The sequence below is a fragment of the Sycon ciliatum genome, chromosome 8 (assembly GCF_964019385.1).
Source record: "Sycon ciliatum chromosome 8, ocSycCili1.1, whole genome shotgun sequence".
Taxonomy (NCBI): Eukaryota; Metazoa; Porifera; class Calcarea; order Leucosolenida; family Sycettidae; genus Sycon; species Sycon ciliatum.
The window spans coordinates 28,127,376-28,153,465 of record NC_088650.1 but is presented as its reverse complement, the minus strand read 5'-3'; the positions used below and the strand labels follow the sequence as shown (position 1 = coordinate 28,153,465).

At 48.3% G+C, this 26,090-nt stretch overlaps 3 protein-coding genes and 1 non-coding gene across 5 annotated transcripts in view; 1 reads left to right on the top strand and 3 right to left on the bottom strand.

Moving 5' to 3' along the window:
- Positions 1 to 823, bottom strand: part of LOC135822585 (arginine kinase-like) — an 8,150-nt gene extending 7,327 nt beyond the window's left edge. Inside the window, exon 1 of the mRNA XM_065335389.1 lies at positions 455 to 823. Coding sequence (XP_065191461.1) covers positions 455 to 628 — 174 coding nt within the window. The 5' untranslated portion in view covers positions 629 to 823. The remainder of the gene's footprint in view (positions 1 to 454) is intronic.
- A 1,667-nt stretch (positions 824 to 2,490) lies between these two features.
- On the top strand, positions 2,491 to 26,090 carry LOC135822584 (dynein axonemal assembly factor 4-like). 2 transcript variants are annotated; one of them, XM_065335388.1, is made up of 11 exons: positions 2,491 to 3,082; positions 18,538 to 18,717; positions 19,212 to 19,380; positions 19,680 to 19,837; positions 20,815 to 20,989; positions 21,342 to 21,505; positions 23,159 to 23,262; positions 23,902 to 23,982; positions 24,646 to 24,718; positions 25,187 to 25,292; positions 25,864 to 26,090. In XM_065335388.1, the coding sequence occupies exons 2-11, from the start codon at positions 18,595 to 18,597 to the stop codon at positions 25,965 to 25,967; spliced, it is 1,257 nt and encodes a 418-aa protein (XP_065191460.1). In that variant the 5' UTR covers positions 2,491 to 3,082; positions 18,538 to 18,594; the 3' UTR covers positions 25,968 to 26,090. The 2 variants fall into 2 exon arrangements, with proteins under 2 accessions (XP_065191460.1, XP_065191459.1); XM_065335387.1 differs by lacking the exon at positions 2,491 to 3,082 and adding an exon at positions 16,475 to 17,723.
- Positions 3,289 to 8,809, bottom strand: LOC135822583 (ulvan-active sulfatase-like). The gene is made up of 6 exons (XM_065335386.1): positions 8,395 to 8,809; positions 7,730 to 7,927; positions 6,780 to 6,973; positions 5,997 to 6,455; positions 5,130 to 5,231; positions 3,289 to 4,296 (listed from the first exon to the last, which is right to left on the bottom strand). The coding sequence occupies exons 1-6, from the start codon at positions 8,648 to 8,650 to the stop codon at positions 3,775 to 3,777; spliced, it is 1,731 nt and encodes a 576-aa protein (XP_065191458.1). The 5' UTR covers positions 8,651 to 8,809; the 3' UTR covers positions 3,289 to 3,774.
- Positions 22,583 to 22,664, bottom strand: Trnas-aga (transfer RNA serine (anticodon AGA)). The gene has a single exon. It is a non-coding gene; the product is annotated as a tRNA-Ser (tRNA).

Here is a 26,090-nt window from a genome sequence, read left to right as displayed (position 1 = left end):
GCGTTTAGCTCCGTTTCTCGCGGCTGACAGTTCAGACCGGCCCATGAAATGCGATACTGTCTAGATTGTATCGGTACGCTTGCGAAGTCGTCCCGGAGCTACGATTCGCAACGTGCAACATTTCACGCCGTTGCGCCTACTCAACTAACTTCTCAAGTCGAGGACACAAAATATCATGAACAGATGAAAATATTTACAGCAGCGGCATCTCAGCGCGCATAGAGCACACATCACAACTGCCACAAAGTTCAGTGGACAGCGACCAACCCCGGTCGTCTACGGTTGACCAGTGATCCAGCCTGGCGGGGTCACAGAGTCAGGGTGAAGTTCACAAGGGCGGGCTCCCCACACTGGACAGAGTACTCGCTCACACACATCGACTATCCTACTAAGTCTACGATCGGACAAGAAAACATAGAACAAGACGAACGGGCGTGCGGGTGCATTGCTTTACCTTGTTCATCGTCTTGAGCATGAGGCTCTGCTTCTCATCTTGCCGGTACTTCTTCTCCTTTTCTTCAGGCCACTCATTGCGCTGAAGACTCTCATCGATGATGAGGTCGAAGAAGGGATCTGGTTCACCACTCATGTCGGAGGTTTGTATCGACTGTGAACTACCACAACCCATCTCACGACGATATAACGCCGCAATCGAGAGAGAGAAGAGTGCACTTAGCAGAGCTCCGAACCCTGCCAGGTATACTGGGACTCGCACTAGGCAGTAGTAGCGCTAGTGGCACAGCAGACAGCCAGTCGGTCACACCAGTACTCAGTATAGATACAGTCCACAGTGCAGTACAAACCGTGGGGTACAGTTGTTCATACTGTGGCACTGGCACTAGCAACCCCCAACAGCTGGATGCACTTGTATAGTATCCGAATGATGAGAGGCGCATGAAAATGAAGCTACCGTTTCGGTAGGCGTGGACAGAGATTGAGTTGTGTTCTACGCTTCCAGCCGGAGGAAAACAATCACACGCACACAGACGCAGAGTTCTGCCAGGCACACGATGTGTAACCACAGTGCGGGGCGTCGCTTAGCAGCATGTTTACAGCTCCGTCTTTGGAAGCTATGACCTGCTGGCTAGGACAGCGCCGCACGCGTCGTGTGTCGTCTGGTGGACAGCGTCTTGGGTGGGCAGTTTGGCAGGACTAGTGGAACTGACCGGACTGGTCGTACAACACTGAGCTCCTCCAGTTCTTCGCAGGGATGCCTATTTACTACCAGTGTTGCTATGCAATGGCTGTACAATGTATCATCAGTATCAGTATTAATTTTGCTTTCCGCATCGGTATCAGTATCGCTGAGGCAACTGGGCAGTGTTTTAAACTGCTCCTAATGCTCCATGATTGTACACCCTTCCAGCCTCAGGCCCAGGTCTGCGTTCAGTCCCACTTTCGCCTTCAGCTAAAACCCTGCTTACTGCATTAGCGCCATTACTAATAGTGTCCTGATGCTGAATTAATTATTTCCGGAAAAGAGGCTTGCTGCAAAATTTCGGACCTTTTTCAGGACAGAATTTGAATGTCTGTGGTCCTTTCCATCGATGACCTACCAAATGGCCAATTCTGACACCTTGACCGACTGCATGTACTGTGGATACATTCGCCTTTCAGGGATAGATTTGCATGGCGAGGTGAAGGGAAGTAACTCTAGTCTGCACACTAGCATATTATCTTATATCTTGAGGGTGCAATTGGCACTTGTTGGCCTGAATATAGATGTAACACATGTGCAGGACTGCTGAATGATCACGGGGCACTATGAACACACTTCCTGTGGGTATACCTGGTCTTGACAACTTCACTCCTACATGTACTGTAGATCCTGACTCGTGTTACCATTGGTTACATACAGCCCCCGAGCCGTACAGGAGCTGCATGTACAATGTACAATGTATATCCAAGCGCGAGCTACATGTGTACATTGTATACTTACATGGGTTCTCCGCATCTAAAAATATTCCTGAGTGTAAGTTAGTTGGGATTTAACGTTGTTACCATAATATCTTCTTTGGTAAAGAATGCTGAGACGTCACAGTGTGTGCATGACATTTCAGCAGCGCTATGTATGGACCGCTGATGTCAGCGAGTGAGAAGGATTATGATTGTGCAGGACATGGCACAGTTACGCAGCTAAGTACATGTATTGCTGCATTACCTCAAAGTACAGTCGTGTAGCGAAGAAACCACACACAGAAATAACTTCGCTGGTAATACTAGTGGTGTTAGACTTAAAGTTAAAAGAGAGCTAGCTCATAGGGAGTCCTACCTAAGCTGCTAAAGCAAGCACATGATTCGTGAAAGACAACACTTCCCTCACTGATGAAACATGACTACTTCATGCCTCAGGCCAAGAAGGCAAGGAAGTATACAGGCGCACTTGTGCGAATCGCACAGTTAAAATTGCACACAGCTGGCAATCTTCACTACATGTAAGAAGTATTATGCACATGATACACGATAGAGCTGGCATTGTAATGTTTATCATTGCACAATGTTGTTTGGACACCCCTTCGCAGTATGGCACAATCTGACGTCTCATTTCCTTCCCGACTGGAAGTGAATTCATTCTGGTCATACTTCCTTCTGCTGTGAGGCAGTGAATACGCAGCCATTTGGCCTGCTCTCATAGTCGGAGTCATAGTCACACATCTGGTTTGGATAGTACAATTACGTATCTGTGTCTGTGATAGGTCCTAGTGTAATGTCTACTGCATGATACTTGATAGGATGGGGGAACCAGCCTCAGTGTTCCTCGAATGTACATGCATGTATGTCATTGTAGCTACATTACCTGTATGTGTGGTACAAACGAGTCTGAACCGGAGGACTCCGCTCTCTGTATGTGTCGTTCATGTACTGGCATGAGATCGAGAGGCATCAGTATCTGGAAGAACACAGGTACACTGCACCTGATGCCCGTGATGGCAGATGCGTGTTACGTTATGTAGTGTGTTGAAGCAGACTCCATGATCCAGTGCAATCCGTGTCTGGAATTCAACCCAATAACGGAGGACCACAGCGTAATATAAAGCGATGGCAAACCGCAACCATAGACTTCAAGTCCTCAATACAGAAGGTGAGAAGAATGTTTCGGTTTGTTACTTGGAAAACAGTCATATGGGCGCATGTGTCCAAAATGCCTAACCTATTGGGTGGACATATATGCCTACCGACTAGCTTGAAAGCAACTGCGTTAAGCTAAATGGATCATGCTTGTCCGACCTGTGAATTGTGAATTTCCCCGGAAGCCTGCGGTTTAAAATGACGTATCAGTGCAGGAGATCCAGTAATGTATCTGTCTCGTCAGTGCACAATTCTTCCAAATGACATTTAAAAATGTGAAGAAGAGGTTGGTGCGACTTCGGCGATACTTAGGGAAGTGCGTGTTGCTCCCGGTGTTTCAAGTCAGCAGGAATAGCCCAAGCTCACACGTAGGGAGCAACACACAATTCCTGACATAAAAATACAGTGCAATCCAAAATGTCAGGCCAGGCCCATCAAAGAGACCGTCTTGGGTAGTGGTGTATAACTGTGTGTGAGAGATAGAGTGGCTACAGTGGAATCTGCAGACCCTGAGGGAAATGGTCGGCATTGCTTGAGGCAATTACACGCGCCTACTAAACCAGGCGTGCTTGAAGAGCTTGATGGCATATTTGGGCGATTTAAACGTTGAAATATTATGTAAGAAAAACAATTATTATGCCATTAAGGATTGTCACACTGTGTGAATGGTACCGTTGAAGTCACTGGACGAAGCCTCCTCCACTTCTACTGTTTATTCTCCACCATCGTGACCAGCTTCTCATGCAGGGATTTCACAGTGTCGGCATACTTGGTATCCTCGGCGAGGTTCTCATTTTCGAAATCGTCCATGCTACTCTCCGCGTCGCCAGTATGAAGATACAACTCAGTGCCATGATTCTCGGACCAGATCGGCTTGGGATCTGCCAGCGAGTAGTTGAATTTCACCCACTCGGTGTAGCGGAATTCTGCAGTGCGTATCGTGTAGCCCATCGGCGATTCCTCCAACGGTGTCCTCTTCTTTCCGCAAACGCCTTCCCGCGCAAACTGCGACATGGCCGCATCCTTGACAGTCTGTGTCGGGTCGTCCAGAATCGGCACCAAGCTGAACCCTTCCATGTCTGGTGCTTGAGGTAGCCCGGCTAGCTCTGTCAGAGTGGGGAACAGATCGACTAGCTCCACCATGGCCGAACTCTTCGTGTTGCGCTGCTTCTGGCTGGGAGCGCTGATCAACAGTGGTACGTGTGTGCCCAGCTCAAAGTTGGTACACTGCACATGATTGGGAGGGAAAAGAAAGCACAGAGTATGCAAAGAGGTTACAACTTGAAGCATGTCAACTTGCCGAGCAGGACCCTTATCCATCATGATGGAAGTGTTGTGCTGGCGTGGGAAGGGAGAGATGATAGGTAATCCACAGTAATGCATTGAAGCCTGATGAGTGATCGGCCAGTGCAATCAAGTGTTGATGTTCACAGAATCCGAGAGAAAAGATCAGTAGGCGTATGTCCCAAATTCCCGCCCCCACGAAGTTCAAAAACTTGTGATTTGCAATTCCTTCTCCGTTCATTGTATAGGTATTACTTCTAGGGCTGCAATAGTGTGTGCCCTGTACTTTAAGTACAAGCATACGTCCAATATGAACCGCATGTGCACAACCAATGGTCCATACACCCTATATGCACAGCATACATGTCCTGTCAACCTTGTGAATGACAACCTCGGATATAACAAAAACTCGCGAATAACATTAACAACACTCTCTTCGGACCAAGGAACCACTTGACCACATACCTTTAACCTCACGAATAACAACAACTGGGAACAAGATTTTTCTCAGGGCCGTTCAAGGGAAGTTATTTGCAAGGTTGACTGTATGGCTGCAGAGGCGTCGGAAGGTATTTTAGGATCGGGTACGGTCAGCCACCTGAAGTACAGCTGTGTCTGTATGTGTGTGTGTGTGAAAGTTTTCGAACTTTTGAACCTAAATCAGTGCCGATAATTGATTCGTGGGCACCTGGGACAAAGAGTGGTACGGTCAAAACCGTAGGGACCATAGCGTGTCCGACGTCCCTGTATGTCACTCACTCTGACATGATTCTTACCTTTCCCCATTCACTGTGCTCCCCAAGCTGATAGCCGTGATCTCCCCAGAACACGATGATGGTGTTGTTGGCAAGACCGTTTGAGTCCAGAGCATCCAACACCTGAAGTCAACAACAAATGATCATTTCACCCAGGCCAATTTGTACACAAACAGCTAAATATCTTTAGCGACACCAAGGGCAAACCTAGCGATGTGAACCACAGTCGGATTTTCAAACAAAACGTGACTATCCAAACCTCTCAAATTCCTTTCATGGGTCAATGCTGAGTCTATGCTCAGCTTGTTCACCAGAAATGCACCCACAGAGATTGTTAAAATCAACCAAAGTTCCGTATCATACACTTCTAATTGAAACGAGAAAATCGATTCTCGAAATTAACACATTTTCACTTGAATAAGTGTCATGTTGCGTGGTGATGTCTGCGGCTCTAATACTTTTGCTAGTTTTCATTAAAAGATGATGTCATTGGTTCAATGCAAACAGTCTACGCACATCGTGCACCTGATGTGCATGACAGCCATGGCTGGGTATTGCCCTTATCTCAGGGGTTGCACGCTCCTCATTTATTACCCCATCCTAACCACTGAGCCCACTTTGTTCCTGATGATGGCTATTTTATGACCGAAATGTTGAAATGTTTTCCTGAAATGAATTTGTGAAAAGCAGTGAGTGAGTGTGAGCCAGTGTTGCTCACACGCTCCCCATATTAGTGCTGATATGCAGTTGCTATGAACATATTGTATTTTACAGTTTGTGTGAGACTTGGCTAGAGGCCGAGTTTTCCGCATCCATGGGAATGCCACCACCCTTCAAGGATCGTGAGATAGCGTTAATTACATACATGTAGATAAATATGCGACTCACCAATCCCAGGTGAGCATCCGTGAGACTAACAGAGCTGTAGTAGGCCTGCCGCAGCTCCAGTGCCTTCCAATCCGGCATGTCCGTTTCACAGCTGGCACTGACGTTCAGCAACGGGTGGACGTCCGGATAACCGCGAATCTCACCGCTCATATACATGGCCACGTCAGGCACACCTTTGGGCCGTTGCTTGAACTTCGCCAGCTTGATCGTGCTGTTCGGGTAGAGATCAAAGTACTTGCGGGGTGCTTTGAACGCCAGGTGAGGCCGTTTGAATCCCACCGCCAGGAAGAACGGTTGACCCCCGGTCCCTGCTTCTTCTGCCTGCCTCTGCAGCTGGCCGTAGTAGTTGAGTCGGCGTACGGCTTCGTTGCTGATCAGGCCCTCAGGATAGCACACGTCCGGACAGTCCGTCACCGCCAGGGAGATCGGATGACCCCAAGTACCAGCCTTCTGGAAACACTGTATTGCGGTAGAAGATACAATGCACGGGTCAGCAGTGGTAAATATTTGTTGTACGAATATAAATCAAGTACAGAAAACGCAGATCCCTCTCTCTGGATGACATGTTGGGCATGGTGGCTGAGGCATTTTTGGGATGCCAATATTATACCAACCACTAATGCAAATGGGACGACATATCTGGAAAATCACTACATGTGTTAACCTGTGGCAAGCTGAGCGACGCCGGTTAAATGGGCCACTCATGCTGTTCTTGATGGCTTACCACATAAATACAACACGTGTACACGTTGCTTAAAAGGTGTTTTACGGCTGCTTACTCACTTCAATGCACTCTTCGCTCTGCACACAGCCAGTGCCGTTGGGGAAATGCTGCATGGCCGTACTCTGCACTGTGTCGTTGGTGAACTGGTCGCAGAAGAAGTACGGCTGCGACCATGAGTAGGGCATGTCGCCGCCACCCTCATCCTTGGTGGGACCGCCAGACGATGAACCAGGATGGAAAATCTTGCCAATACCTGCAGCAACCACAGTCAAAAAAATCGATACTAACCGCACAATACCATACCATACATGACAGTGCACCATGTGCATCTATATGATCATGCAACGTCTTTTGATAGTGCTGCACCACCACTGGATTATCCCTGTGTCACCTAACGTAGCTACATTTGTGCTGGTGTGCTGATACATGTACTTGAAGTATGTCCTTCACCCCAAGAGACTCTTTCACAGTGTAGCATATGATTTACGGTGCAAACTCAGCAAATAGTGAGCCTGATGGTACTCTGGCGGAAGAGCAGTTCCACATCAAGATAGGATAGCGCATTAGAGCCAAAGCAGTACCTACCGGTTCATCATGCTCCTCCATGTACATGATCGTACACAAACACATTCATGCAGTTATAGTTTAGTAGGCCTTGGCTGGTTGCAAGGACAGCTGATCTCCCAGTGGTAGATTTTGGAGACCAGTGGATGTAGATATGACCCAGGCAGTACAATGCCTGCATACAGAATTGGAGATTGTACGCATCCTTCAGATTCTGTCATGCCATATTTGGTATCAATACAGGATTGGCTAACTGCAGCAGAGTATGGTCAAATCCGGACCACCATGTCTGACTGCCCCTCACTGCAGCTACAGGGAATCAGTCACTCAGATGCTAAGGTGTGCCTATGGCGTATGTGAATGCGTTAGCCTCATTGCTGGAGGACTTGAAACTGGCATTAATTAAACTTGCTTGGGGAAAACAGCAGTATTCTATTACAAGTACCTGTAGTGTTATAACCGTGTTCCTTAAACCACTGCGGCATGGTCTTGATCTTCGGTCCATCCGGCATGGTGTTGCGAAAGTAAGGTCCAATGGTCCAGATGCGCGTTGTGTCCGGACGGCGACCGGTCAGGAGGCTGGTGCGAGATGGGCTACAGACGGCTAACTGGCAATACGCATTGTTGAATTGAGTACCACGCTCTGCAAGGACATATGCATGGACACACGGGTGTAGAGGTTTTTTAATTTTTAATTTGACTATTATTCACGAACGCAGTATTAGATAAACCTTGTATTGTAGAAACATGCTTTTAGTTTGACAGCATATTACAAGGTGGTGGAACACTGTGTTCGGAAACAGTGTGCCCCACTGCAACCATCCACGGTTGGTAGAGCCCCGGTCTTGCGACCATCTGAACCTTATGGGTACTAACGCCCCTAGAATAAAGAGGGTCAGAACCGGGTCTAACACCCATACGGTTCAGATGGTCGCAAGACCGGGCTCTACCGACCGTGGATGGTTGCAGTGGGGCACACTGGTTCCGAACACGGTGTTTTACCACCTTGTAATATGCTGTCAAACTACAACTTTACAAGCATGACTGTACAGTCAGTATGACCCATGCAAGAACTGACAGTCAGTGTTTGTACAGCTGGGGTACATGTACCTGCAAGTCTTGTAACGCTCGGAGTGTGCATGAAGTCGAATCCATAGCTAGCCAGCTCCGGGCGTAGATCATCCACGCCGAAGAAGAGCACATTTGGATGGACTGCGCTCGCACCATTGCTAGATTTCACGTCTTCGTCGGATTTTTCCTCATTTGCAGCACACACTGACACGACACTGCTGGCGCATATCAATGAAATCAAAACCAAGGAGAGAATGGAAGAACATCGTGTACTCATTCGTTCTTTTGATGGCATCTTGCTAGCTCGAACGGTCTGACCTTCCCCGACCAAGGCAATAGCTAGCCTATGTCTATGGGGTATGGTCTGCTGATAAAACTCTGCGGCTTCGATGAAAAGACGCAATGAATATTCCAAACGAAATACGAGACTCGTACATTCGACTCCCTGGTTCAAACTCTGGTCTGGAGTCTGGTGCAGTGGTGGGCTGAGTGATACACCAAGTCCATGACGGCATGAGGCATGATGACCATGTATGATGTACAGTCATGTATATAATATTATTTATAGCAATACTAATAACAGTAATCAGGCCAAACCAGGGAGTCGTGAAAGCCCGGGAGAGGACACGGCACACATTCCCAGAAAACATCTTTGCCTCGCGCTGCCGGGGAACGCTGCGCCAGGGAACGGTGTAGCGAGGCAAGGAAATAATTATTATTTTCGAAAATTGTGATGTCTTCTTGAAATACTGATTGGGACATTCTCCGATTTATCTTAGAGCACGGAGACGATTTCTCCGTCGAGTCTTCTAATCTCTATTTTCATCCTCAATTCTTCCAGCTGCCTCACTCATTCTCTCTCAGTTTATCGAAGTTAATTTATTCTGAGGCGATGGAAATGCAAGATAAATCCCTAATTGTACTTCACTTTTATTTGAGTTGGGGTGACCGAAATGAGATTTGTGGAAAATGACGCCACTTCCCGTGTTAGCCGCTGGTCGTATCATACAGCCCATATTCCATTGCAGGTGATGGGCGAACGTTCGTGTTGAGATCCGCTGAGCTTCCTCGTACTCGTGGAGTTGAATTTGTGGCAGAAATTGCACTGAATTGCAGTCAAATGGTTGTGAATGAAACGAGATTTGTGGAAAATGACGCCACTTCCCGTGTTAGCCGCTGGTCGTATCATACAGCCCATATTCCATTGCAGGTGATGGGAGAACGTTCGTGTTGAGATCCGCTGAGCTTCCTCGTACTCGTGGAGTTGAATTTGTGGCAGAAATTGCACTGAATTGCAGTCAAATGGCTGTGAATGAAACGAAATTTGTGGAAAGAGACGCCACTTCCCGTGTTAGCCGCTGGTCGTATCATACAGCCCATATTCCATTGCAGGTGATGGGCGAACGTTCGTGTTGAGATCCGCTGAGCTTCCTCGTACTCGTGGAGTTGAATTTGTGGCAGAAATTGCACTGAATTGCAGTCAAATGGTTGTGAATGAAACGAGATTTGTGGAAAATGACGCCACTTCCCATGTTAGCCGCTGGTCATATCATACAGCCCATATTCCATTGCAGGTGATGGGCGAAAGCTCTTGTGGAGATCCGCTGAGCTTCCTCGTACTCGTGGATTAATGAACTTGTGTCAGAAATTGCACTGAAATTGCAGTCGAGGGTGTGTGTTGTGAATGAATCGCAACAGCTCCCTTCCTTCAGCATCGTCAAAACGCAACATAGAGCATTATTACGCACTCGTTCCATGATTTATGATATTGCCTGGATTCTTTTAAAAACAATCAATGTGTGTTCCCTATCTATCTACAACACTTTTCTACTCGTATACTGAGTACGCGGTGACTTTAGCCGTTTAGGAAACGGAAGGCTCAGCCTCCAGGTTGGCCAGAAAGGTTCTCAGTGAATCTAACCGAAGTCTTGGCGAGTGTACAAAAGGTAAACCTATCATTTGTTTTTCATAACGGAATTGTGCACAAAAATGCGCACACACGCACGCACGCGCGCGCGCGCACACACACACACACACACACAAACACTGTGCAAACACACACAAAAGTACAAGCACATATGCACATACACACGCCCCCCCCCCCCCCCCACACACACACACACACTGTCAACTCCCCACTAGCACTCCCTGTACCATGTGTACTGAGTCTGACAAAATCATGTTTATGCTTCTTTCGCCACCAGTTTCGGATAATGGCGTCAACAACGAGTCGTAAAATATTGGTATTTTAGGACTCCCTGCCCTGAAAACGAGCACAGCGCCGTGGATTGAGCAGATCCGGCCTAGCGTGCTTCACTTTCTGGCCGAGGCAAACATCGTCCGCGTGCGCGCATCCCGTGTCCTCTCCCGGGCTTTTACGACTCCCTGGGCCAAACTAAAGAAGGTGTGTGGTTCGACTAACATGGACATTTTTTTTACGGGCGGGCGGGCGGATTTTTTTTTTAAATATATTTTTTAGTAGTTTTGTTTGGGTGCTGACAAGCCCATGTCCTTTCTTTTCTCTCTCCTTCTCCTTTCTCCTTTCCTATCTCATCCTACCATCTCTGTCTTACATTTCTGGGAAAATGACTAACAAATTGTTCCGACTGGCTTCGTGGAATGTCCGTAGCTGCTCCTCAATTTATCGACGGGAGCAACTCGCTCGCTCGCTCTCGGTTCGTGCTGTCGATGTTTGCGCAGTTCAGGAAACTAAAATTCTGGAACAACGCTGCTGGGACTTGCCACTGGGCTACCAACTCCTCACTATGTCGACAAGCAACAGGTTTGGCGGAGTTGGCGTGTCCGTGGGCCCTACTTTGCGGCCATTCTTGTCGTGCTGGAAAGGCGTGAGTGACAGAATTGGGTATGCCCTATTCTCGCTCCCTTCGTCAAATAAGTCGCCGCTTGCGTTTATTACGGCGTATGCTCCGACAATGCCAAAGTCATCGAGTAACCCTGAGCTCCGACACAACTTCTATGAGTCGCTAACCTCCCTCGTTCGAAGTTTTTCTCGCCGTACGGACGTTTTCGTCGGCGGTGACTTCAATGCAAAGGTTGGGCACCGAAGGGCAGCTGACAACTTCAATTGTTTGGGAAGCTGGTCCAAGGGCAGACGCAATGACAACGGTGAATCACTCCTGTTGTGCGCGGATGAATTGGACATGAAGCTGTCAAACACCATATTTCAACACCCAGCACGCCATATTGCGACGTGGACAGGAGCGTTCAAGCGCCAGGGTGATACAGTGCCTCAACCAATCTACAATCAAATCGACTTTATCCTTGTCCCCAATCGCCTTGTTGGCGGCCTCAGAAACGGTAGGTCATACGCAGGTTGTGAATTATCGTCAGATCATAGGATGGTGGTTACTACCATGGTCAATCTCCATCAGATCCGCAGAACCAGCTTCGTCCGACGCAAGAAGAACCCCAGGATCTTAGTTGACAAATTGCCAGGCAACAACGCACTGCAAGATGAATACAAACAGAAGCTAGAAACTGCGATCACAACATCAGCAGCGGATTCTTGGGACAATCTCGCCACCATCATTAAGACAACGGCAGAGGAAGTGCTCGGAGTGAGTGATGCCAACGCACACCATCCAAACTACATAACGGATGACCCACAAATCAGCACCCTCTCCAGTCAGCAGAAATCACTGCGCATCAAGATAGAGGCCTCGATCAATGTCAACGTGACGTCGCAGCTTAAAGCACAGCGCAACAAGGTCCTGTACGAGTTACGGTCAGAGATCAAGAAGAGATCAATATCCAAGCTGGAGTCAAGGGCTGCAGAAATAGAGACAATGAGAAATGATACAGCAAAGATGCATGCTGCAGTCAAGTCTCTAAGAAGGAAACCCACAGAGATCCACGTTCAGAACAGCGATGGCGCTCTGGTAAATCGTCCAGAGCAGAAAGCGGAACTTATATCAGGTCACTTTCAGACACAGTTTTCTCACTCCAGTGCGGAATCCCTTCCGAGCAAGGGTGATGTGGTCGTTACACAGGTTGCACAGTCGGAGGTCTGCAAAGCCATGAGCAGGCTGAAGAATAGGCGTTCTCCAGGCCCTGATGGTGTCCACAATGAGCTACTGAAGTATGGTGTGTCCCCAAGCCTATCATCTGCCGTCACCAAGATCCTCCAGAGTTCACTAGAGTCATCAACACCAGATCCTGCCATCGGATCGGGGCTGCTTATACCCTTGCAGAAGCCAGGAAAGCCAAGAGGACCCTGCACAAGTCTACGCCCCATAGTCCTACTCAATGGTGTGCGCAAAATTCTCTCGACCATCACTCTGGCAAGGATCTCCTCAGAGGTTGAGGACTACCTCCCTTCATCCCAGAGCGCGTACCGACGGGGCCGGGCCACAGCTGATGTGGTGTTCACTCTACGGATCCTCAGCAGCATTGCTGAGACGAAGCGATGGTCTCTATACAGGCTCGGCATAGATCTCTCGAAGGCCTTCGACACGCCACACCGCTCAGATCTCCTTAGCACGATTGTCAGCGTTGCTCCTACCACGCCGGATGTGCTACCCCTAGTCCACACTCTGCTGTCAGATACCACCCTTCAGGTACGTGTGCAGGGAAAAACAGCGCCCCCTTTTAGGTCGAACGTTGGCACACCACAGGGTGACAGTCTTAGTCCGATTCTGTTTACATGCTACTTTGAGAGTGCACTGCGAGGTATCAGATCTGACTCCCCTCCTGAGGACATCCTACCACCTGAACTGCAGTATGCGGATGATCTAGACTTCATTGGAACTGATGAGCAAGAGCTAGAGGACGTTCATGATCAATGTGCAGAGACCCTCCCAAGCCATAACCTCACCGTTAATACCTCCAAAACTGAACGAACAAAGATATACCTGGCTGATGATCTGGAGGAGCGTGGTTCCGAAGCATGGAGAAATGCGAAGTCGCTGGGATCACGGCTAGGCTCAGCGCAAGATGTCCAAGCCAGAAAGGCCCTAGCAACCCAGGCATTCTGTTCGTTGTACGCACTCTTCAAGCATCAATCTACCTCACTACTGCTTAGAGTTGCGCTGTACAATACCTATGTGAAGCCAGTGCTGTTGTACAACTGTGCGACATGGGGTCTCACAGATGCCACCACCAGAGGGATTGACACCTTTCATCGAAGGCATCTGAGAACAATGGCTGGCGTTAAGTTCCCGAACACAATTACCAACAAGCATCTGTACGACATCTGCGGCTCAGCACCAATTTCGCTCGAGATTGACCAACGGCGTTGGGAATTCCTTGGTTACGTACTGAGAATGCAGAAGAGCTCTCCCCCACAGCGCGTGTTAGAGTTTTCAGCCACCGCGAGCCTGCGCGGTCGACTGGGCCGACCCAGGACAACTCTCCTCTCAGCTCTTTCTCAGGACTGCCTAGCCCGACTCGGCATTCGCCTGGGCACGCTTAGAGGCCTTAATCAGCTGCGGCAGTTGGCAGGGGATAAGTCACGGTTGAATGGCACCCCGCGGCACTCATCTTCCTCTGCCGAGCCGCGTCCTTGACTTATCCCCTGCAGGGTGAACATCGTGCACGAACAGTCTACCGTCTTTCTGACATTGCCACTCGAACTTGACAATAGAAGCTGCTTTTCGTATGTGCAGTTACATTGATGGTGTTTTTGTCTTATGTTTGTGAATCCTTCCCGGAAGCAAATGCTGGTTTTTATGCATTCGTGTAATTACTCAGCGTTATTTGCAATAATAATAATAATACGAAGTAGTGGTTGCGACTTCGGCGATGATTTGTAAGAAATGGTTTGTTTGAATAGCGCGAGCTCCGGTGTGGGGAGCAAACCATTTCTTACAAATAATAATAATAATAATAATAATAATAATAATAAATACACTGTACTGCCTTTAGACACCCGTACCCAGTACATCGGCATTATTACGCAGTGTTATGCCATACATGTTGTATAAAGGGATCACTGGCTAATACTTTGAAACATTGTGTAGCTCTGGAACGTGAAGAGAATAACTTCAAGCGGTGACTCTGACTGTCCAAATCATCAAGCAAATGAAGAACGATGCGAGTTGAAAGTAAGTTCGGGAACTACTTCGAAGTACAAATTGTACAATGTACCGGTACATGTATTGCTAGTTTGGTGTCGGCGTGCACGAATACATGGGCTTTTTCCATCGACGCTTCCTGTGCTTGCACACATGGAGCAGCAACTTACCGGTACAGGTGAAATATCGTTCCCAATACACGTCGTATCGAGTAGACTCTACTACCAGCACAAGGCAGCGCTCAGTCGTACCACTCACTGCACTGCATGCACTGCAGTACAACTACAAGTCAAGTCCAAAAGGAGCCGCCTGCGTCCGCAGACTCACGCTGCACAGCACGTAGATCTACATGCTGTAGAGTGGACGTGTTCAGTCCACGTACGTCAGTACAGTCACACGACAGCCCGCCGAAAAAAAGTTACGGTCGGGCTGAAAAATGTACGGTCGGTCGGGTGAGTCGAACCACAGACCTTCTTCAGTGTGGCCTCATGGTAATAATTATCTACATTTGCATCGGTACCGGTACCGGTGCATACTGTCTGACTCCACTCTGCAGCGACCGCAAAGCACCGGCGCGGGCGCATTTTACATGGTGCGCAAAACGCATTTTTTGTGGACATCGGTCGCTATGGTAATTTTTGTCTGGACGCCGTGTAAACTTTTCCATGTACGACACGCACACGGCTGTCAAGAAGCGGCAACTTAGAAAGATGGCGTCGGTTCAAGATGGCATGGTAACCGCGCACGTGCCGTGGTCCGTGACTTGCTCATGTATGCACGCAAATGCAAGTCATAAACTCACAAAGATCGTCTTTGCATTTGGAGAAAATATCTTCGACTCTCTTTGGAGGTTGGCGAGGTTTGCCTAATCTTTACTTGATTGCGATGCCGGTATGTCCTCTCAATAATTAGAACAAAGAGAGCTGATGATCGCTTCATTGCTGAGCAGAAGTAACAATCAACTCTCCTCATGTCCTCAGTGCCAAAGGCAGACGACTGCAATTCCACAACGCTCATTTCACGATGATGGAAACAATAATCGTGTACTAGTACACACTTGGACCATTTGGTCATCCCTATTCTAGCCGCTAGTCCGTCCAGCAAGCAGATATTGACTATTACGATAAGGACAACTGCGTGAACGAGGGCTCGCCCAGCAATTACAATTCAAGTCGTGACTCCAGTCAAGAATTAGGGTCTTTACTCGAGAACTTCACAAATACAGGCCAAGGCACCCCACAAAACTGATAGATGGCACGAACGAAAGACAAATAGGCTAGACAAAGTGTCTCAAGTGATTGAAAACATCAGATCTACCAAATAAGACAGCTACAGGCGCCTAAACAACGATTCCCATACAGTAGAGAGTAGTATCAGGCAGAATGAAAGCCTTGGAAGTGCACAAATACAGCCACGACCGCCACAAAAATTGGACGACCGCCACAAAAAAATTCTCATTGCTCTACCTCCTTGAAGGGTGAAAGTTACCAGTTATCCTATAGCGATGTCAGTTTATGCCTGTTGGAACCCCCCACAGCCCGCACGAAATACCTTTCAAATAATTCCAGGATGCAATTGCAGCTCCAGACAGGAGGAAGAAGAACACCATGAAAAATAACGGCAACGATGCCCAAACTCTCGGGAAACGGCTGAAGTCTTCCTGAAGATGTTAACATTGAATAGCCATCGATTACCAGCGTGGTTTGGTGACTTTAGAACTGTTTTGAGACTTAGAACGAAGCGATATCTCAAATTTGATGGAATTGTTACCTGTCAAATGCGTGGGCGAGCAGGCCAGCTGACTGGTTATGCATGAACATGCATGAGCATGCATTGATTTTTCATGGTTCACGTGCAGAAAACTAAGTTGCCGCGATCCAAGTGCAGCTAACAGCCGTGCGCACACAACCTAGCCTCGCCCTAGCCTACATCATGTACATGCAAAGGCTGGGCTAGATCATGTTTACTCCATGTATCGACACGTTCCGAGCGCAGTACTATTACAGTCGGTCGACTCTATCACCATGATCACGCGCGCTGGGAAACCTGACAAGAAGATCCGCAAAGACAAAGTCAGCCCTCACCATCGTCTACACAGATTTCAAAAGCGTCGACCTCCATTTTGAAAACATGGTGGCTGGCCGCGCTACCCGTAGGCGCACGTGCCCACCGCGTGTCTCAGCGCGAGCTTCGAGCTCGCGAGCTAAAGATCATGTCGCCCACTCATTTTCCTGTGTTTCCCCATTTCTTCGAACTCGCTCAGCTTTTGCTTCGCTCGTGCTTCAGCTCCACGCTGTAGTCTGAGTTTAGTTCTCTTGTCTTCTTCCAGCAGAATACTGCAAACTCTACAGCACGTCGAGCTCCTCCTAGAAGAGTTTCTTTTGCGTCGAGGCAGACTGTCGATCGTTTCAGTCCTATCTTGCCGTCGTCTCATGAGCGCCCCGGAAAGCAACAGGATCTATTTTCTTGTCGTTCCATTTTCTGGCGAACTCATTCACCTACTACTTCTTCCTTTATGAAAGCTTCAGGTGGCTGAGTTCTCCCACTAGCGACAATCATGCCTTGGAAAAGAACAGGATATTCCTAAGGTATATACAGCCAGTGCAGTGATGTCAGTGTACTGCGCGTACTAGTAGTTGTTTGTTTTGTCGAGAAAGAATCCCTTTCGCACTCGCGCGGGCCGCGAGGGCGCAGCACGGAAACAGGTCTATTGAATTCATTTCTTGGTCGATTTCGACAACCAATACGTCGTTGTTTTTCTTTTTTCACTGGCTATCCTTTCTCCGCTTCCGAATTGCGATGCCGTCCACCTGGAAAGCCTTGAAGTGAAACGAGTGGAGGCCGGTTTCGGAGGTAATTTTCGGCCAAACGGCAATCAAATCGAAAAATTCGAAGCGGACGATCTGTTGGTATCTATCGAAAGAAGACGTTGGCCCATAAAAAATCTTTGGAAACTACACCGTATGAACCAAGGAATTACGGTAAGTTTGAGAATTTTGGTACATTAGCTGTACGCTGATTGGTCGATTTGCGCGACCGTTGAGAAACGGGCCAGTGACGCTTTGTACAGCGTTGGTGAGGGCTGAAAGTAGAACTACGATGAATGAATGAACCCGTTGGGAAAATACGAACAGGTGCTCGAGTTTTTCCACGTAGCAGCTAAACATTTGTTTCGGCAATGATTTGGCTTTTTGATCAGCTGATGAAGTTCACCAAAGAACACGCACTGACAGGTTTGCACTGCGTAACCCTGTGACTCTTCATTTCTACTTCCTCAACCAATAACTTCTTCTTCTCGGCCGAAAGCGAGTGAACAGTTTGAGGATGAATTGACGGGTAAGAGAGAGCGCTGAGTAGTGTGCGGATGGAGGGTGTGCCGGAGTTGGGGTTTGTACCATGGCATAGGCGACTTCATGCGCTGCATCGTTCAATCCTGTACTAGTGTGCACGTAGAAAGTTTTTTTTTAGTTGTTCAAGATAGTTACTACTGTATTTCAAGCTAAGCTCCTTGGTTCGTCACCTCTGAGTCGTTATGGCCGACTAGGGTCTCGTTCTGCAGTCGTCGCCAAAAATCCGGCCAATGCCATACTAGGTTTACATGGGCTCAGCTGCATGCACTATCACTAGGCACTAGTGCACGGCACGTTCAATGACTATGCCCTGCGCACGCTGGCGAGCCTGCATACTACTGCCGTGGACATGGAAATCCGGTCGCACGGTTTAGTGGCCCCAGGGCGCTGGCCATGCAGCCGTGGGTAAGCGGTACACACATGCACTTATGCGCTGCAGCTCGGTGGTCGCATCCGATCAACATGTGCACTGCACACAGCGTTCTGTACGTGCTGAGGGCGCCGGCCCCGGTCAATCGACTGGATTTCCATGTCCGCGACAGTAGTACACTCAGTGCATGCTCGACTGCACTGTGCAGACTGTTCAGAGCTGTGCTGCTGGTACAGACAGTAAATACATGCATACGTGTGCATGTATACTATGCACATGGCGATACCATGAAGCACCGCCAGTCAACGCGTACCATACCACTGTATCCATGGTTTCGGCATTGGCCGGATTTGTTTGGCGACGACTAGCAACTGCACAGGGCTGATGTCACATCATCTATGTTATTTTCTGTCGGAAATTTGCGATTCAGATTCCGCTCTTCCGATCTCCGTTTCTTTGTGGGCTGCACATCAATACCGGCGCAAAGATGCCAATCTCTGTGAAGGACTATGAGTGGAGTGAGACGCTAACGGAGGTGCAGATAACAGTGCCGCTGAAGGGAGTGGCCCCTGGCAAAGTCGACATTCTCTCGACGGACACGTACGTGAAGGTAAGGCCAAGGGTCGGAACAGTCGTATAAAGTATGCACGTGCTAAGCCAGCGGTGGTGTTCAAACTCAATTGAAATGCCATTGCACTGTACAATGTACAGTGCAATGGCATTGAAATCCAGTCGCTTCACTCAAGTACGTGCCGGGCACTGCGCAGCCCTAGACCTGCGAACACCGGGCCCAGCCCTAGACCTGCGAACACCGGGCCCAGCCCTGGACCTGCGAACACCGGGCCCAGCCCTGGACCTGCGAACACTGGGCTGCGAAATGGTGCAGGGCGCAAGCTTTACTCTCGCGACTGGATTTTATTGGGCACCACTGTAGTTACAGCTAGTGCAACCTATGTTTCCATATTTGTACCCTGCATCAAGCATGGCACATCCACATGGTGATGGGTGGAGGGGACAATCCCAGGTTGAAGGGGAACTTTTTAGCTTCAGACTTTATCCATCAATATTATTATTTATTGCGGTCCATTTCTCTTTCCGACCCAGGTCAGCTATCCACCGTTCCTGTTCGAGGTTATCTACTATGACGAAGTGAACGAGGCCGAGGGGCAGGCCAGAGTTGGCAATGGCGTGGTGCAGATGACGCTGAAGAAGAAGGAGAGCGGACTGTGGAGCCGGCTAGCAAAACCAACAGCCACCGATGCTGGCAGTGAATGTAAGTCTATCTGCATACGCGTACGCCGTAACCATGTTGAACTGATGAAAAGATAATGAATGCAACCGTCTATGAGGGGCTTTGGCATAATTTACAGAACAAAAAAATCCTATTCATGTCCGCTGTGCCAAGAAATCAGATCTGTTATTCCAGCACCCTCCCAATCCAGCAAAATTTCTGTAGCGTAAATGGTGCTGAATTATATAGGGACCACTACCTGCATATACTCGTATAAATATTCCACTGTAATCAACACACCCTACTACAACAAACTTGTGATGTTTGTTCCAATTCTCCAGCTGTTGAATCAGGCGAGAAGCCACTAACGAAAGAAGAAATTCAGAAGCTGCGAGAACAGGCTTTGGATGATGCAAGGGAGAGAGCACAGCTGGCCGACAAGCAGAAGAGAGAACGTAAGGATGAGGAGCGGCGTGAAGCGGTTAAGCGGCAGATTGATGTAAGTCTGTGTGTGTGTGTGTGTGTGTGTGTGTGTGTGTGTGTGTGTGTGTGTGTGTGTGTGTGCGTGTGCATGTGTGTGTGTGTGTGTGCGTATGTGATTATAGTCGCACACGTCTTTCTTCCCTTTCTCATTCTCCTAGCTCTTCATTCATTCTCCTGGGTGGTAACCAACAGCCAGTGCATGCCGGAGTATGTGGTGTTGTGGTGTGTGTGAAATAAATGAAAAAAAATGAAAAATAGGAATTCACTGGCCAGAAAAATCCACTTCAACCAGCTGTGTGGTGTAGACTAGGCTTAAATTAGTGGCGGTCAATTCATCAGCCTTGCTAGCTGTTGAAAGGTGTGACCCCAGCACAAGTTGCTATGTCTAACATAGTTTGTTCGCTATCATCGCTTCAGCGATGGGCAGGTGTATGAGTATGGGTATGAGTATGGCTGTGTGCGTGTGTATGCTAGCTAGTTTGGTTGGTGGGTACACTTATGCCGGATAGTGTTGGGTCTGTTGCCAACAGGCTCGGCTACTTGAAAGTGTATTGTTGTGCCCTCTACATTTGTTGGTTTCAGGGTTCATATACGGTTTATTTGAAGTACACATACCCGTTGACCATTGGACTACTTCTGGCTAGAGTAACTCTTGTGTAATCAATGGTGCTAGTAACTGCAGATGGATCCCAGGACAGGTGCCTAGATGCGTCAATCCCTTTGCTGCACCTCGTCCTCGCCCACTTACTGTTGTGTGGTGAGCCTAAAGTGGGATCTTTTCCAAGTGGCATGTGTGTGTGTGTTTGTGTCTGTGTGCGTTTGTGTGTGCACGTGTGTGTGCATCAGTGTGTGTGTGTGTGTGTATGTGTGTGTGTGTTTGTGTGCATGTGTGGTGCATACGAGTATGTGTGTGTGTTTGTGTGTGTATGCATGTGTGTGGTTACATGTCTGTGAATATGATTGTGTGTGTGCATGCACCCTGCATGGGTACAGGCCGACGATGTAAAGAAGGAAGAGAAGGCTGCCGCTCGCAAGGCGGTGATAGACGAAGCAATGACGGAGCTTGATGAGTGGAGAGAACAGCAGGCCAGGGAGAACGCGGAAACGGGAAAGAATGGCCGACACGGTTCAGCACGGCCAGCTACAAGTACTGCATCATCGGTAACAGGTAATCTCTGTCAATGTCATGGAGCATCTCTCATTGCCTCATTGTCAGTACTGACTACATGCTTTACTGAACAGGTGTAGTACCAACTAAGCATGCTGTTCTGCTGGACCTGGCTCAATGTTGTAACAACCACACATGCCCCATTGGGCTATAAAGTTATATTATAAGATTGAAAGTTTGAAGTGAGAAATCCCCCCCCCCCCCCCCTTTGAAGCTTCCCTTAGCAAAATGGGGAATTGTGTTGTTGGGAAGGGATTACCATGGGATGCACGAGGAATATGGTACCTGACTTCTAAATGATGAACTCACTCTCCTTCTGTGTTACTCTACTCCAATACTATGGCTGATGCAGCAAAGTCGGGAAAGAAGTCACAGAAACGGGGCGATGAACCCACCAATGGTGGTAAGCATGGCGCACTGCCGCCTGTACGACAGAGCGGGAGAATCACCGTCTCCTTCACGCCCAGGTCATTTACGACGCCGATGAGAGAGAGCAAGGTGGACGAAGAAGAGGCAGTAAGTTTCCTTCGCGAGTTCCCCAGCGCTGAATTTCACCGACTGTGGGCCGAGGTCAGCTAAAACATGTCCTTGGGGTTTTGTTAATTTGTCGAGACATGACAGAATGAAGACTTGTTTCTGTCGAGTGTGTTAACGCTGTGCGACATTCACCAATCGGTGGCAATAGCATTTTGTCGAACTTCATTCTCACACTTGTTTGGCAGCCTAGTTCAAGCAGCTGATGAGCAAAGTGTCAATTTCAAGTCCTGATGTTTTCAATACAAAAGTAGCTAAGGAGGGATTTGCACCCCCGCCCCCAACACACACACACACACACCTGTCCTGTAGAGCCACTGCCACAGGGGTCATGTGGGCCCCGGAGGGGCGTCAGAGAGGAAGATGGAGTACGCAGCCTGATGACGCCGGAGATGGTGGGGCAAACGGAACCGGCGAGAACGCACGCATACATGGCTGAACAAATTACGCTGCTGGGCAGTCGGGCGCGGGCCAGTCCTCGAGCACCGGTGACGACCGCGGCCCTGCACAGACCGAAAGCTGCGAGCACACACAGCACCGCAGGCATCCTGCACATAGACTTGCCGGGGCTCGGGAGACTGAGGCTGAGGTGCGAAACAGCGGTGAACAGCTAGACCACCCTTGCTTCGAAACCAACGCCCACAATCTCCACAGTGGCAAGCCCCTCGCTGCTCAGCAATCGGCTTTGCCCGCTCAACCACACATTTGTGGCGAGCACGATCTCCAGGGCGCGAGAATGACCGATTGCAATCCGCACATACCACTGGGTCAAGCTGAGGGACATTCTCCACAGACTCGGCGTACATAGTCCGCCAGTCAGCGCGGGACTCACAGGCGATAGGGTACCATTCCTTGGCGAGGCCACGAACTCTTAGGTCGGAGACAACACAATCCTTCCAGCGCTTGCGAGGGCCATGTGCTGGGCGGCGTGTGGGAAGTGAGCCAAACAGGATCTGTCTCGGCATCCGGCTACATATGGCACACACACACACACACATCACCACGACTCACCCTTTTTCCAGGTAAAACAAAAATTTCAACAAAAAACGTTTCAATCGTCGCAGTGAACAGGATTCGAACCTGTGCGGGCAAAGCCCAATTGATTTCTAGTCAATCGCCTTAACCACTCGGCCACCACTGCTGCTGAAGAACTCACCATAGCAGAGTGGTCTTGGCTATTTGCGGTGCTGAGCGGTACATGCACTTGCACTTTTGTCAACAGATTCGAACATACAAGTACGGAGCAGTTAGCTGTCGGAGATTAAGATTTTAACATGGTGCAGGACTGATACACACAAATTGTAAAGCTTGTCGAGAATGCGGTATGGATATGCAAAAAGTGCTCCTAGATGTGCCAGAAAAGTGTTGATCACATTTCCCACGTATGCAATGGCCGAAATGACAGTACCTGACCACATCGCAATGCTACTGAATGAAGTACCATCCACGATTGAGGCCTGCACTGGTGCACAGTCCAGCGTTCGCATGTTTTGGGTTGCACAGCAGCCGGCGTGGCACTGACTAGATCGATCGGACTTCAGCGTGCTGTACCGTGTATATTGTTATGTATTTGTGCCATTGCTGGCCACTTTGTCAACATTATTGCATGCTGTGTGTGAATTCCGGTCCTTTTAGTGGCTGAAAAAGCAACGGGATGCGGCCAAGTCTCAGCAAGATTTCGACGATGAGAACAAAGATCTGGAGGAAAGAGACCCTCTCTGGCTGAAAGACAAGGGGAAGTGAGTAGTAATGGGAAGTGAGGCTATGTACTGTCTTGGTTTGCAGCAGGTTGGCTGTGGATTAATTAACAGCAGTTTTGATATTCGACTTTTTATTTTCGATTGTTTTGCTGCATATTTGGTTGTTTGTTGTGGGTGAGAACTGTACACTCAGACCTCGCTTATCCGGTCCTCTTACATATATATCCGGACCCCTCGCCATCCGGAAGAAAATAGCTGGTTACAGATTTCCAACACACATGATGCATCCAACATAACCGGTGTTTGGTTACCGGGTTCCCTCGCCTATCCGGATTTTTTGTGGAAAACGGATATGCGCGGTTAAGTGAGATCTGACTATACTTTGATGTAGTGCACTAAATAATAGTGATATCATTGCCTATAGTTTACACTGAGCGTCAAAGTAGCGCTCGCTCAATACAAGCACATCAACGTTTAATGATGAGGTCATCCGTGTTGTTGCTGATGGTGACGGGGACAGTGGTCGTGATGGTTCTGCTGCATCTGCTGCTGCTGCTGCTGTTCTTGTTGTTACTGTAATCATTGTTGTCGTCTTTGCCGTTGCCATTTTCTTTGTCGCTGTCATTGCCATTATCTTCACCATGGTTACCGCCATTGTTGTTATCCTCGTCATCGCAGTGCATTCTACAAGCAGGGTAACTACCAGTCGGCTGTCAATGTCTACACGTTTGCAATTCGAAAAGGTGGAAAGATGCCTGCGTATCCTCAGAATAATGGCATTTATACTTTTAACTCCAGTTTTGACCATAACATGTCATTATTATTTTTATGCAGGGTGAGGAAGGGATTAGTATTGGCTGAAATGGAATATGAATGGGCTTTTAGGTTTCAACTACAGGTGTTGCTCAATGAAATCCAATCCATTGAGGCAAGTACGCAGCAGGCGCCATGGATCCCTAGACCTACATGTATAAACACTGGGCTGTGAGCTGGTGCGGTGCAGAAACCACACTCACACAATCAGATTTCATTGAGCAGCACTGTACCAGTGTCATATGCCCATGCCGCTGCGATGTGCACTGTCAGTGAACCCATACAGAAGATTGAAAAGCATTGCATGTGTTCTATCCATACGAAATAATAGTGGAGGGATCAAACAACTTCCTTGGTTTCTATATCCATTGGACAGTTCATCCCATGGAGTATTGCTGGTGTACTTGCGACTGATCTAATCCATGTGAATACCACAGCTTGATAGTCATTAAGAACTCAGATGGTGAGCCAAGTAAAAAAAGTGTGCTAGATTGTGCACGTCTGACTGTTCAACTCTGGTTTAGTTGGTAGACTCGACCGCATAACTTATGCCCACATTTTTCCATGTTAGAATTTGATAGTCGTTCCTTGACATTCTAAACGCATCAGGTTATACTCGAATCGTGCAGCCTGTCACATGCATCTACAGGATTACGAACGGTGCATCAAGGACTGCTTTTCGGTGAGTAGTAGGCTGTTTCTGATAGCTTGAGTTTGCCTGTTGCTCAGTTTGCCAGGTGTTGTTTACTACAGGGGTAGTGGTGATGCTAGCTGTGGTGGTTGTGGCAGTGGGGGTGGTGGTGGTGTGTGTGTGTGTGTGTGTGTGTGCACGTGTGTGTGTGTGTGTGTGTGTGTTCCTGCGTGCATGCGTGTGTGTGTGTGTTCCTGCGTGCGTCCGTGTATGTGTGTGTATGTATATACCAGTGAGTTCGGTTGGTGGATACACCTATGTCAGGTAATGGTGGGTCTGTTGCCGACGGGCTCGGCTGCTTGAAGATGAAACTTTGTACCTGCCACCTTTGTTGGTTTCAGGGTTCATTCTAATTTTGAAGAAGTCACTTCAAAATAACATGCAGCTTAACCTCTCTATTATTGCAATTTACCAATCTCTCTCTCTCTCTCTCTCTCTCTCTCTCTCTCTCTCTCCCAGGCTATGGATCTGCTAGAACCACCTGTGGAAGACAACCGCATGGCAAGAGTCAAAGTGCTTGCTCGGCGAGGTGCAGCCCTAGCAAAGTTGGACCTGCTTGCTGAAGGTAAAAGTTACCGCCATTCCAACAGCCTTGGTCACCTTCGCTTGTAACATCCTATCTGCTGCAACACGTCCTTGTTTTCGTGCATTGCCTTTGAGTGTTTCGAGTGCTCACAACTGCTTGAGTGAATATGACGGGATAGGAATGACCTGAAAAGGCTGATTGATTTGTAAAAAAATAAAATACATAATGCATACGAGTTGTGAGTTACTATCCACCACTGTAGCACTGTAGCTAGATAATGTAATCAGAATACTAGCTACATGTAGTTACAGTGCTGGACAATGGATCATAACTCGTATCGAAGTGCCCGTTTACATTCCATTTTTGGCTCAGTATCCGAGTTAAACTTTTTGCCAACCTTGTTGATGTACGCGTGTGTGTGTGCATGCGTGTGTGTGTCTGAATGTTTATATGCATGTGTGTTTGTGTGAATGTCTGTATTTATGTCTCGTGCATGCACGTGTGTAAATGTCTGTGTGTATTTATGTCTCGTGCATGCACGTGTGTAAATGTCTGTGTGTATTTATGTCTCGTGCATGCACGTGTGTACAATGTATGTGCCTGCATACAGCATTAAAGGACTACCAGGAAGCTCTGAAACTAGATCCGTCGAATGCCGCACTAAGTGCAGATGAGCAGAGGCTGAGATCAACTATTCAAGGATCGACGGCTTGACTGGCATTACTTTCATGTCATTCTCTACTGCAGGAATGCCATGTTGTGGAGAAACTTGACTCTTGAGGGAAGATGAACAATTCCATCAATGCATAGGCCAAACAAAGTTACTTGTCTGTTTGA